The 14,332-nt window shown below is 35.6% G+C and overlaps 1 protein-coding gene across 2 annotated transcripts; it reads right to left on the reverse strand.

Annotated features, from left to right (window-relative positions):
* Positions 2,741–13,888, reverse strand: KERA (keratocan). 2 transcript variants are annotated; one of them, XM_021398883.1, is made up of 4 exons: positions 13,737–13,888; positions 13,530–13,619; positions 11,353–12,245; positions 2,741–5,473 (listed from the first exon to the last, which is right to left on the reverse strand). In XM_021398883.1, the coding sequence occupies exons 3-4, from the start codon at positions 12,239–12,241 to the stop codon at positions 5,301–5,303; spliced, it is 1,062 nt and encodes a 353-aa protein (XP_021254558.1). In that variant the 5' UTR covers positions 12,242–12,245; positions 13,530–13,619; positions 13,737–13,888; the 3' UTR covers positions 2,741–5,300. The 2 variants fall into 2 exon arrangements, 1 of the variants encoding a protein (XP_021254558.1); XR_002439609.1 differs by lacking the exon at positions 11,353–12,245 and having other exon boundaries at positions 5,387–5,473.

Below are 14,332 nucleotides of genomic sequence, written 5' to 3' on the forward strand. Positions count from 1 at the left end.
AATCTTTTGTAGTTGGAATAGTGCCAGCCATTAAAAGACGTGAATGTTAAGATTCACAAAATCACGTGAACCTCTCACTCAAACAACCTCCTCAGAGGAAGAAATCTACACTCCAATTCACTCTCTGCTGGATCTGAGCCTAGAGCCCATAACACCATGGAGGCTCTCCCCACTGCCAATATAGAGTTTCAGTGGCTTATTTAGAGTCCCGAAAGAAAGCAGAGCATCACAAGGAGATTACTCTTCTTGAGAATAGGCTTTCTAATAGTAGGAGTACAGTTGCAGACAAATTCCAGGGTTTTATTACCTGGGAATGGCATACCGAATGGCTATGTTAATGTCTTAGCAGAGGATTATTATTTAAGACACATAAGCACTTGTATTTTTTTCACTGTTGTTGAAACTAGTTGCATATTTTTATAAATTCACTAACAATTCAGAAAGATCATGATAGAGCATTTTCATGAATAAACGATTTGTTGAAAAAGCTTGGTTTCACTGAGCACTGCTGATTCCCCATGTAAATTTCATTGTGCCAGTCCATAATTAGGAACAGCTTTTGTTCATGGAAGATGTGATTCCAGTTTCTTCACTAATTCCCGTATTAAAAAAAAAGCAACTAAGGGAAACAAAAGACTTGGAAAAGAGATTTCCAGAGACATCCTACTGACATGACAGCATCAGCCTGGGTCCATGCACGTGCATAGGAGGAGGTGTGAATGCTGTGCGCAACAGGGTGTACTGCTCTGCAGTGCTACATCTACAGCAGTTGGGAAAGCACTTCCCCTAGAGAAAAACAGATGTGACTGAGCTGCCAGGAACCAGACAAAATTAATGCAGCATGCATAAACATGCTTAGTCTTAAAAATTCTGAAGAAATGAGACTGAATCAAGCTGGTCAAGAGACAGATATGTTGGTCAAATGCATATGTTACAGAAAGCAATACAAAAACAGCAAGAAGAATATCCACACTACTGGCAGCAGTGGAAAGAATGTGAGAAACAGCTATACTGGGAAATTGCAGCAGAGATTTGTTTGAACCAACACTGCTAGAGCAAGAATATGATACAGAAGCAATACTAATGATACTAATGGGGAAGAAGGTAAATTAGCTATGGTGGGGCACAATGCACATGGGGTTATATTGCTCTGGATGCCTGATCTGAAGTGGTCAGCAGTACTACAGAGTGTCATTAACCAGACAGTGTAGTGCCTTGTAGACTTACCCTTTCTGTTTAAAAGAGTAAGCAATTCTGGAAAAAAAAAAAAAAAGCAATTATGGAGGAGACTTTCAGACAAGAGGAAGATGTTTACTAGCTGACTTGAACAATGACAAAGATTCTGCACCATGCATTGCAGAAGTGAGATATCTGTTCAGCAACCAATACAGCAATTTATTTATTCATCTAATTTCAGATAGATGATGAAACTAGCTATGATATAATACCAGGAAATATTTTTTCTAGTATGGAAAAATGACAAGTGTTTGTGGCAAACATTGGAAACCATCTGGGTGCAACAAGGGTGAATGCTGGAGGTAACACTGGATATATCTTGGAGTTAGTAAACACAGACGTCATGGTCTTGCTAGTCATCTTCAAAATTTTTACCTCTTATTGTTTGTGCTTCTTTCTTTTGACAACATACAAGATGGTATGGTCGCTAGCATCTCTGTTGATGATTGTTGTGGTGTTTTTGATTAAAAATGCTGAAGAAGAAAATGGTAGCAAGCTGTTTGGAATAGTGAGAAAGAAACAGAAAATGCCAGAGAGGAGTACAGAGCAGGAAAATTTGTGCGTATGGCTGAATTTTTAACTACACTGGCAGCATCTTTAAAGGACTTTTCTTTCTACAGAGCCAGCTGCATTATAAAACTATAAAGGCTTTTGATAGATCCAGCATGCAGCCTTCCATCAGGTTGGCAGATGTGTGAGAAATGTCTGGGTTCTTCTCACTTCTTGAACTTCTCAGTTCTCTGCTTTGCTTTACAGCGCAACCATCCGTACCCTGAGCTGAAGTGATAGCACATCTGTGTTAACTATCATAATTTCAGAATTAAAACATACCTAATATGCATTTCTGGCAAAGTACTAGGTATCTGTAGTTTGGTTAGCTGTTGGCCACAACCATGCTGTTCTTAAGGTGACTTGCTTCGTACTCAATTTCACATACTTCTTGTATATACCTTTGTTTCTTTAACTGATAACCTATTCAAAATAATTATCATAGCACATTGCAAACTAACTGAAACAAATGTCAGCTTTAAGAAGGCAACTGAGGGTTGAGACTGGAAAGATGAGAGGTCTGCTCCTCTTCCCTTGCAGTGGAAGAGCCTGAATTATTTCTGAATCATGAGGTATCAGTGAGAAATGAATATTGGATTAGGAAGAATTAGTATCAGACTTTCAAGCACAGTGATACATTTCACAATGTTTTAGAGACTGTCATCATAAGGAAAATGACAGTTTTTCACGGTTTCTTTTATAGTCTTCTTGCATAACAAATAAATTAGATGAGGTGTGGCTGAAAGCCTACATCTAGTTCCCCATTGTTTCTTCTTATTGTGCAACTGATTTGTGACAGCAGAAAGTTTGAGAATTAATTCAATCATGTAAGTCAAAAATAATGTGATTTAGACCTGCTATTTTAATCTGAGAGGAAATTTCACCTACATTCCCAGAGTATTTAGAACACTAAGACTGCTTATGCATGCAGTAAATCTGCCCAATCCCCAATTAGAGTTGATTTGTCTTGTGAAGATCAGTGTAGTAACAAAGCTCTTTTTAATTCTATATCATTCTACTCTATTCTGGGAGATGGAATCAAGGCAGGAAAAATTAGCCTAAATGAGGATACTTATGATTTTCTTTTCATTAAACAGTTCTCAGATGCAAAATCAGCTGTATGTATCAAAGGCGTAGGACACAGCAGTTGGCAGCAGCAGCAGCTCTTCAACCCAGTAAATGTTCTTCCAAGGAGGTATTATAAACTTTTGTCTTCACTGAGATTAACTGGGATTTGAGAAAGACAAGTACTTAGGATCAATCTGCATGTGTAAAACAATTGTTCCAAAGATAGTACTGACCTTTGAAGAACTAATTCATAAGGCTATTCACCCTACAGTCATATGTCATGGATTTGAAAAACCCACTGATATCTGCCCAGCTGAGGGAAAGCAACCATTAGCAGTGATTTCATTAGAGAGCACGTTATATCCCTATCAAGAAAGTTGAGTACCTTGATGTTCTCTTGTCCTTGTATCTATTTACTTCTAATAGATAATCTTGACATCTCTTTGGGAACAGTTAGTCTTTTTTTAATATATACATAGTGCCTAAAATGTCATGATCTTTGGCTTGAGCCTAAGGATACTTTGCAATATATAAATTAGAACCGTTGACAATGTACATACATACCTGTGAATACCTACACTAGACTGTTTGCCCTTTGTTGTAAGTAGAAATTCATTTCCAAGTACAAGCAGATGAAGATTGTTAGAATTTAATTAGTAGTACTGTCACATAAATTGTTTCTTTTTTCAAAAAATAAATTACTATGTTATTACTAAAGAATGTAGGTAAACATGCATACATACTGTAGAGACTTTAGATCTGTATTTTTTCATATAGGATGAACGTAGAGGTACAGAAAATATTTTGCTAGAATTTTCCAGCAATTGTACAAAATGAAATGTAATAATAAAGGTTTTCACAACAGTATTTCTGAATAAGTTAATTCTATACTGGGCTTCTATACTGGGCTATATCCATAAGTGCAAGGGAGCAGAATAAGACCTGATTTTCAAACGATATGAGACTGAAATTAAGAAAATGGTTCATCTTCAGTGAAAAAGACTATACTATATATAGTTTAAACTGATTATTACTGAGGCCAGTCTTAAAATGCTAGAAATGGATTCAAGCCACTGAAGAGCAACTAACTACTTCTATCTACAAATACAAGAAAAATAAAATAATATGACTGATGGATAATCTGTTATGCTGGCTATCAGAAATAACAAAAACTAACACTGCGAGTGAATAGTTGACTCAAATATTTGAGTTTTGTATTGAAATCCCAGTATTATCCTACTAAACAAAACAAACAAAAAGAAACAAACAACCAAACAAAAAAAAAATCAAAATCAACCAGATTTCTTAGAAAGATGCCTGCTAATATATTGTTTGTTAGCTATTGAAATCTAAATAACTGGACATCTCTGAAGTCCAGAGTTATGTGTATTTATATGAGTTGGCAGATAGCTAAACACTGCTCTGAGTTTGTTGTATTTGCTTCAACTGATAGATTTCCCACACAAATATTTGTCTAGTTCAGTAAATAAATTATGTTTAATTGGAGGAGGAAGGGTTTTATCTCTTAATTTCTTAAATTTATGTTTATCTCTGATACGTTAACTTGTCTTCCTAATTTTTGTAAAACACCTGCTCTGTGAAATAGATTGTCATTACTTTTCTTGGTTTTGTCTCTATAGAAACAAAATATGAACCAAGCACTCAATGGCCATCCCAAAGCTGAGGGAAGAAATGGCGTCAAAATTAGAAATGTAATACTGAAGAATGAAACAGCAGAAAATTGGCACTTTGATAGAGCAAGATTTCATCCTGTATTCCCTTGTCCAGTTTCAATTTTGAAATCAAACACTGAATGAGTCTATAAAGTAATATATATTCAGTATATTGCTTTGGACCCTGAGTCTCGCATGCTTCATGTCTTAAAAATATCATTATCAGTTAGGATGACAACAGTTTATGAGTTATTTGCATGTGAAATGGCTGCTGTTAGGCAGTGACTATCTTCAAAAAGACAGTGACAGCTCTGATAACTAGTATTCATGTTACACATGATTTTTCTAACAAATATTTAGCTGAGCGCACCTAAATTCTTTATGCTAGTTACTAGGTAACAAATACATGGAAATAGAACTTGTCTAAACCAATATAAATAGGATAAACATTGTAGAATTTGACAAGACAGAGTAGATAAGAATTTGCTTTGGAATATTTGGGAAATTACAACTGACGCTTTTCTATGCATTTGCATTAGGAATTCTTAGGTCAAGCGTTAAGTATGTTTTATGTAGATTCAAAATCTCTTCTAAAAGAACAATCTTTTCAGTTGCAGAAAAGATGCAAGCAAAGAACAAAGTAGAGTCAAAATAAAACTGTTACTTCTTGATTTCTGAGTTAAAACAAGTTTCATTCCAGCAAAACTTGTGTCTTAGCATTCTCACAGCACATGAGTGAATTATGCATTATGTTTATATGACACTGCATTATGTTTATATGACAACAGCCTGAAGTAGCTGGAAACATATCATGATGTCCAATGGAATTGGAGGCTGAATTTCATTTCCATCCAAGCGAAGATAACGAAGGCGAGGGATGTTACCATAAAGACCATAGTCTTCTGCTACAGCAATTGAGACTGGGCATATCTGAGTACCATTGACACCTGAAAATATAGATCACACATGTTAGGTAATTTCCATGGGAAGAGTTCTTGAAAACTAAAATGTCTTCAGAAAAAAATACAGCCTTGCACAAGTGTTTGTATGTGAGTCACTTTCTCTTGTCAGACTTGGAAAAAACACCAAATTAACAAACTGTTAATGTAAAAATGTATATTGAGATAATGTAATTTAAAACAGAGAATCACATATTTAACATGCTATAATTGTGACTAAAGTGTGCTAGATACATAATCTCATCTTGCACAGAGACAAAACCAACTAGCATAGACAATTACACCAGTGAGTATTTCTTCAGACATAACTGACTTCACAGGGAGTTGAACAAGGCTAATGCTGAGGAATTTTGAAGATCTTACTTCAGTGATAGAACTGAAGTAGAAAGTCAAAATGTTAACAGTATAAAATCAGAGTACCTGTTCATATGTGTGCAACTTTTGATGTCTGAACTCTCCTGTTTTCTCAGTTCTTCAGTACAGTTGGATTTAATTGCAGGAATATAAATTGTGCAATGGAATATTTTTCTTTCTAATCTGAAAGCCAATAAGTACTTAAAATTCTTTATGAATTAGACATATGTTCACAAAAGAATATTATTTCTTAATTACTAATTTTTTTGTAAGGGATATAAAGATTATCTTCTTTACATTTTCTCTCCTATATTACTTCTACAGTGTCACTTGACTAATTACTTCTCCACATCTTCTCTTCAGTTGTTGAATAGTGCAGCTAACCTATTTCAGCCTCAAAATGGCAATATTCTGAAAAACACTGACACAACAAAATTCAAATTCTGTCAAATTCTGTGGAACAAATTATAGTAATTTGCCTGACTGTACAAGGATCTTGATCCCAGATCACTTGCAGAAATTGTTTGAATGGAGAGTGTGCATGTAGATAATTTTTGAGCAGTTTTACGAATAGCCTAGAAATATCTAAAGAAAAGCTTTATACCATTTTTTGCACTTATATTTAGCAATAATATGCACATATCTTTTGATTACAACCTCCAAATTCATTTGAAGTTATGACAGAACAACAACAAAAACCATGAATTTTATCTCCCCCCCCCCCCCCCAAAAAAAAAAAAAATAGTATTTCTGAATAACATTGCCCAGATGTTGGCAATGTCTTTTAAACAGAATTCATCTTTGTCATGGAGACTGGATAAATACATCTAGCTAGTCAAGGACTGAAAATTTTATCATAAATATTGTAACAAAATCTCTTTGTCTATGTTGTAAAATTTGATTAATGCATTTAATAATCTTGTAAGACATTTGACAGTCTTGGAAGTAACAATGTACAACTTATTTTCATTTGTGAAGATATGAAACAGGAAGTTTGAGAATAAGATTTCATTATGGAAGCAGTTATAAAAAGTTTTGCAAATGAATCAATACTATAACATAGCAGACAATATTTGTCTTTTCAGGTCATAATGCACTTCAAAGAGCCAAAAAGCACAGCTGTCCTTAGAAGGCAAGATGGCTTCAGATGAATTCTAAAATTCTGTGTTCTCTGATCTAGAAAATATCCCAGTGCAATAGTCTTCACTGGGTTAATTATTCCAACTTTAATGCAAGGAAGCAGTTTTCTAACCACGAGCCATCTATGAAGTGATTTCCTGATAACGTGTAGTATAAAGTGATTTGGCTACTGTATAAGTAGTAAATCCTACCTAAATTATCAGAGGAGTAAAAGCCTTTATCTCTTTCAATCCTGTTCATGGGTATATGGCTGAATTTTGCCAGCAAAAGCAGGAGGGACAGGGCAATCCAGTTACATTAGTACAGTTCCCTCAAAGGATTTGATTCATGCAGAGGATAGTGTCAGTCTAAGCAAACCATTTAAACTCCATTTACAAACTGGAGAAATGGACACATACAAAAGTTGATTCATGTCTTCTAAAGGTAGAATGAATGTCCCTCTGGAATTGTAGAGGTCTGTATGACTAATTCAAAACAGATACTAATATCTTGGATGGTTATTTTAAATAAGACAAATCCATCTGCGGTCAGCATTATTGATAAGTATCATAATATTAAAATGAGACTCTGGAGCTGATATTGGGGAAAACTGAAGAGATCTTCTTTAATGGCTAATACTCGACATCTGCTGAAGAGCTACAGAAGATCCTTTTTCCAGTATAATTCATAACTTCTCAACATTTAGAAAGTGAGTTGATATACAAGATTAGGGCATATAGGAGCAGGAGCGTGTGTCTGTTTTACTCTTACAGCGTCTAGCAGTACCCACTGTACTCAAATAGCTGGACTCCCTTTCCTCTTTTTATGTATTAATTAACAGCAGTAGCTATGGGTAGGCATGGAAATCTGTACTTTTCTGGGCTCTTTCAGCAAGAAAGCCAGTAACAGTAATAGATCAGGAATCTGGCAGTCAGACAGGATCTAGAACTTAGAATCATAGAATCATAGAATTGCTCAGGTTGGAAGAGACCTTAAAGATCATCAAGTCCAACTGCAACCTAACCATGCGACCCTAACTCTAACAGCCCACTGCTAAATCACATCCCTGAGCACCACATCCAAACAGTTTTTAAACACATTCAGGGATGGTGACTCAGCCATCACCCTGGGGAGCCTATTCCAGTGCTTAACAACCCTTTCTGTAAAGAAGTTTTTCCTGATATCCAACCTAAACCTCCCCTGGGGCAACTTGAGGCCATTTCCCCTTGTCCTGTCACGTGTCACCAGTGAGAAGAGGCCAACCCCACTCTCACTGCAATCACCTTTCAGGTATTTGAAGAGAGCAATGAGGTCTCCCCTCAGCCTCCTCTTCCCCAGACTAAACAGCCCCAGTTCCTTCAGTCTCTCCTCGTAGGGCATATTCTGCAAGCCCTTCACCGGCCTTGTTGCCCTTCTTTGGACCTGCTCCGGCACCTCAATGTCCTTTCTGTATTGAGGTAACTGAAACTGAACACAGTACTCGAGGTGGGGCCTCACCAATGCCGAGTACAGGGGCAGGATTACTTTCTAGTCCTGCTCACCACACCTACTTAGACCATTTCCTTCCAAATATCCTACAAGGAATTTTGATAGATTGGTATTGCTACTTGGCCCAAGGAATTCTCCTGTTCTTGCTGCATGGAAAAATATTATCTCAAAGGAGCTCGCTCACCCTTCTGATATTCCCCTAGGGAAACTTAATGTTTGCTCCCTTTTATCACTCCTTTGATAACATTTTAATACCATCTGCTTACCATTGCTCATTCACTCCATTGTCATTTCATGTATTCACCTCTTTTTGCTTCCTCTAACACTCTCTATCCCATCATTTGACATCTCAGAGCCTTGCATGTGTATCTCATAAATAAATGTGCAAACAGATATAATTTAAAATGTGTTGAAACAGGGGTGATGTTTATCTACGGTAGCCATGATCGGTTTTTGTTTTATGTTGATTTTGTTTCCAATTTTTGTGTACTATTTTCTTCTGTTGTGCAGTGGGATTCCTGGTGAAAGGACGCAACAGAACCTTGGTTCCACTGAGACCAGGTTACCATTAACTTCACTGGGCTCCAGTGCAGTAAATAGTAGATAAACAATATTTACAAACAAATTTTTGTGTCTGAACTCTTGCAGTGCCAACAGCGCTGCTATGAACAACCAAGGGAAAAGAAAATAGCTACTAGCAAGTGCGCAGGGGTATCTGAGTATTAATGTTGTATAAGAGGTCACACTATGCATGCATAAGTAAATTTTCAGGAGGACTTTTGTTATGGATAAACCGGATCCAAGCTTTCACAATTACTTTTCTTTCAAGTACTTTACATTTGTTACATTAAAATAATGACTGACCATTCTCTTCCTGTGCTTAAGAAGAAAAAAATATTCTGCAGACCAATACCACAACTTAATTATCCTGCCTGACAGAATTAAATTCCTTGTATACAGCCTTAAAGGTCCTTTGATACACTATCCATCAAAGCATTGTCCAATGGAGTCTATATCATTATCCTTAACCTCTTGAAAAATTACACTCCTGTAGTAATATAGCTTAGATAATACCAGTATTTCATTTAAGATATTAGGTTTTTTTTTTAATATATGTATTTGACTACTTTGTACACAGTTGCTAAGAATAAAAACTTCATTGGAAAAAAGTATGAAGAGAAAAATTTCAAAGAGCTTAAGTAATTAATGTCCAATTTGAAAAGTGGTAAAGTAATTTAGAAATATAAGTCTTGTGCAAAATTATTGTGACTTAGACTCATGGATACTCACGTGTCATTGGAAAATGAGACTTGAGTTTACAGATACTAGATAGGCTACTTTTCATGGTTCAAACTTATTTCACAGCTTATTTAAGAAAGAAAAATAATCTGGCAGCTGCTTAAATGCTCTTTGCTACCTAAACACGAAACACATCTTAACCAGACAATTTACATTCCATTGATTTCAATTGACTGTCCATTTAAAGTGACAGGAGGTAAAGTCTACACCTGAGGCCCTAAAGTGAAGCAATTAAAATAAATCCTTTTGTAACCAGGGGGCAGTGAAGTATGTTCGGTAGCAGCATATGTCATTAGCCCTAACTCTAATTAACCGTTAGGCTTCTTGCAGGCCACTTAAAAAGGTTCCAGTTGCACAAAATTCTTCTGTATTTATCAATATTCATGCATTAGATTTGCTAAATTCAGTGAATTAATTAAATGATTAGTAGCTATCCTCCTTTGATATGTCTTTCTTTCATACAGAAGCCAAACTGTAACTTTTAGTATGTTTGTGAACAATGGTAAAACAACATAGAAAGCAATTTGTTCAATTAAATCAGCAAGACAAGAAGACAAATGTGGAGGCCTGGCTACTTTCTGTGCAGTGATAATTAGGAAGTGATCACTTTGATTTTGCCTTTTGGCATGAAACAACTTACTGTACTGGCTAGAAAAAGGCAGCTGCAGATTAGTAAACAGAAAGATTTAAGGTGCGCAGGACTTGTGTGCAGATACTCTACCTGGTATACTTAACCAGAACATTCCTGCTGTACCTAGATGCTGGAAGCGTTGTTAGAAGCAGAATTACAATACAACAAGCTTCTGCTGCCTTGGGAATAAAACCTTGTCCCATTTATATGACATTTGAAGAGTTAAACGTTAGTGAGAAAAGCTTCTGTAAAGTCAATTGAAAGATTTTTTGTCAAGAAAGATTAAATCCAGATGTGAGCATTTTGTTCACAAAAAAAAAAAAGAAATATGGGGAGGATATTCAGGACAAATATTCAATAGCCACGCTTTCATTAGTTATATTCAAATTAGATTGTGTTGACTGCAGCCAACATTTTATTCTGTTTTAACAGTTCCTCTAGATAATTTAGGTGGACAAAGAGATGCTCAAACCAGCCGAAAATATGGTGATTCTGATAGTTTACTAAAGTCTCTGATTTTCTCATAAATTTTAGAAATCTGAGAGTTATGCAGTCACAAATGTGCATTGAACATCCCTTACTATTACCCTCATTTTTTCATTGTTGTTTCTTGCTTGTTTTACTCCCATCGTATCTGAGTGAAAATTTAATTTCCTCTCACAAAATGGTCACTGGTGTGTATATATCAAAATGCAAATGGAAAAAAATTCCGTAAGCCTTTTACTTCTGATCTGCTTACAAGGATTTTTTTTTCTGTATCCTAATGAACATTTTTCAAAAGTTGGTATTACTCAAATGTGCATATTTGTTTGTCATATTTTAGAACAGAATTGAAAATTGGCCTCTGGGAGGTCCTTTTGCTTATTTCCCTATAGCCCATGGTACTTTTTAAATCTCTGCTTTCAACAAGTATTTTTTTAAGTTTAGCAGTTTTTTAAAAGAATTCTTGGCGATATCACTGATGACACACACTTACTTTTGATTCTGTTGTGATCAAGGTGAAGGTGCTCGAGATGAGCATTGATCGGTGGAATTTTAGTGAGCTGGTTATGAGACAGCTGTAGGTCTAGAATAGATGAAACATTAAACCCATTTGGGGGAATGCCATCGTCAGATAATTTATTGTAGTTCAGCCTAAGGAAAGTCACTTTGGGTATTGCACTGAAGTAGTTTTCTGGTATAACTTCAATTGAGTTGTTGTCTAAAAACAGCTGGAGTGTGTTAGCTGGAATGCTTAAAGGCATCTTTTTGAGGGAATTTTTTGCTATGTTGAGTTGCATAAGACTGTTGAGTCCTTGGAAGGTGTCACTTTGAAGAGCGCTGTCCAACAAATTATTCTGGTGCAGATCTAACATAGTGAGATTTTCCAAATTACTGAAGACTCCTTCTGGGATTCTGGAGATTTTGTTTCTAGCCAGCCTTAGCTGTTCCAAGCCCACTGGTAATGGAGCTGGCACCTCTTCCAACTCATTGTCTTCAAGGAATAAGTACAGCAGCCTTTTCAGCTTGCTCAGCACACCACTCTCAATTCCATTGTTGGTGATTTTATTCTTGTTCAGATTTATCCATCTCAGATGAGTGGCATTAACAAAAGGCTTCTCTGAAATTGTTTCAATGAGGTTGTTTTGAAGATAGAGGTACCAAATTCTTGCTGGGATTGCAGGTATTTCTTTAAGTCCTTTGTTATCACAGTATAATGCATTGGGGAAACTAGGAGGACAAAAACACTCTTGTGGACACTCAAAAGTGTAGTGAGACCAATGCTCAGGATCCAGCTCATTGTAAACTTGTCTCACAGTTCGAGTCCACACTGAATGGACTAAGAATAATAGCAAAAGACTTGGGCAGACTTTTAGAGTCATCATTTGCCTTGCAAGAGGAGAAAAACAATTAGTTGTCTCAACAGAACTCTCTAACAGCATACCAAATTAACAAAACATTATTACATTACAGATAATATTTCCTTCATAAACAGCAACTTCTGTCACCCATGGCATTTCCTAAATAGTAATATGAGGTATGAACAGTTCAGTGTTATATGTCGAATATTTTCCTGATTTATTAGTTTTCACCATGGCTACAGATTTAACTGATGTTCATGCAGGGATCATTTCAAAGAATCAGTCATGTGTCTGACATTAAATCAGTCCTTCTTATAAATGTATTTATTTTAAAATCTCCTCTACAGAACTTTCTGCTTAAGCTAGTTTATGTAACTTATCATCTTCAATAATGCTATCAATACTGTGACGATATTAATACCTTTGTAGTCTGTGTTACTCCCCTTAAAATTAATCATATGATCTTTTCTGGTTTTCCTCTCTCCTAAATTTTAATGGCATCTGGATCAGATTTTCCAGGTCTTTTCTCATCACATAAAAGTGAAAGATCAAAGAATGTTTTAACAGCTGTTTGTTGGGCATGTTCTTAAAAAGCTTGGAGGGAATATGTTTGAGTAATCCATTTCCCTCCCTCCCTCCCTTTCTCTTTCAAATTCAAAGTTATGAATTTTCTTCTCTAAAGCAAAGAGACAAAACAAATGCATGATCTAAATTACATAAAAGGCAAGTCCTAACTGAATTATCTCATATACACTCATGCATCTTGTAACTTTTTCACCTACTTAACTGCTTGCTTTGCTAATCCTCTTCACCATTAAACAATGAACAAGATTATCAATGATAATTTGCTCCAACAGGACATATTTATGCAACACAAAAACAGTGCTTCACAAACTCTGTTTTCTTGTTTGCTTTTCAAAATGCAGAACCAAGAGAGGGCTGAGATTTCTGGTTAAAATAAAGAGATTAGTTCTGGGGGAAAAAAAGGTAAAATTTAAATAAAGAGGGAATTCTTTCCTATGTCAAGTGCACCATTAAGATTAAAAGCTCAGTTAATTGCAGCATATCAGATACAGCCAGTTAATAGTTTTCATTTTTGTTATTACCAGTAACAAGTGCAGTATCTTACAGATCTTCCAGTCTCAGAATCTGCTATTTGGAATTATTCCAAAACAGGGCAAATAAAATATTTCTAAAAAACAACGTGTTTAATTTACATAGTGAAATGGTACCTTCTCACTCTGTAAATATTCATAATAATATAATATGATAATAAAAATAATATTTTAAAAAGAAATATAAAGTAATTTACCTTGTTAGTCAAGTTCCTGGAGCTGTCTGCAGCCAGTTAGAAATCACTGTTACAGCCTTTGGCTGTTAACCACTGTGTTTGCTTCCTGTCCTAAGAATTAATAGCATATAAAACTTGAATTATGTGCTAACATTCCCAGATGTATTACCATACACACCTTATTAGCTATTGTTTCTAATTTGACGTTGCTTCAGAATTTGGGCTTACCTCAGCTTTCTTGGATCTTCCCTTTCTATTGGTCACTGCTGTTAGACTGTAATAGCTTGAGTGAGGCTACAAGCCGTGTTCTATGAATACAGCCTAATATATATGCATCAGTGACTACAGCTTTTAACCCCTAAAACAGCTAAGGCACCTCAGCACCTAGGCAAGAACAGACAGGAAATCCTGACTTTAATATCAAGCAGCCTCAGAGCTGAAGGCATTTGATTTTTACATTTTAGCAGATGAGATGATCTGGTTTAGACGAAACAGGTAACACAAAATGTACCTTTATTCAATACTTTTGTCAAATTATACTTTACACACAAAGCTTGCTTACATCATAATTCATTCTCATAATACCTGAACTGGCCACAAAGCATTAAAAACAGTGCCATCTGTTGCTACGGAAATCTTTTATTTGATTTTGATTAAATGCAGATGCTGCCTTGCCATTTAAAGACGTAATTCTTGATTAGGGGAAGAAGACAGCAAAAGCATTTGCTAAGAATTTTTTAATAACATATATTTTCATTTCTTTAAGGATTAAAACATGCCTTTTCCTTTTTCTTCTGAGACATTTTTGCATATATTTCTACTAA

The sequence above is a fragment of the Numida meleagris genome, chromosome 1, assembly GCF_002078875.1.
Source record: "Numida meleagris isolate 19003 breed g44 Domestic line chromosome 1, NumMel1.0, whole genome shotgun sequence".
NCBI classification, from domain to species: Eukaryota; Metazoa; Chordata; class Aves; order Galliformes; family Numididae; genus Numida; species Numida meleagris.

What these genes read in the sequence shown, in the direction of transcription:
- KERA (XM_021398883.1), bottom strand. Translation starts at nt 12,241, where the DNA reads ATGATGACTCTAAAAGTCTGCCCAAGTCTTTTGCTATTATTCTTAGTC. An exon ending in TGATCACAACAGAATCAAAA is followed by an intron (nt 5,474 to 11,352) that starts GTAAGTGTGTGT and finishes CTATATTTTCAG; the next exon opens with GTGTCAATGGTACTCAGATA.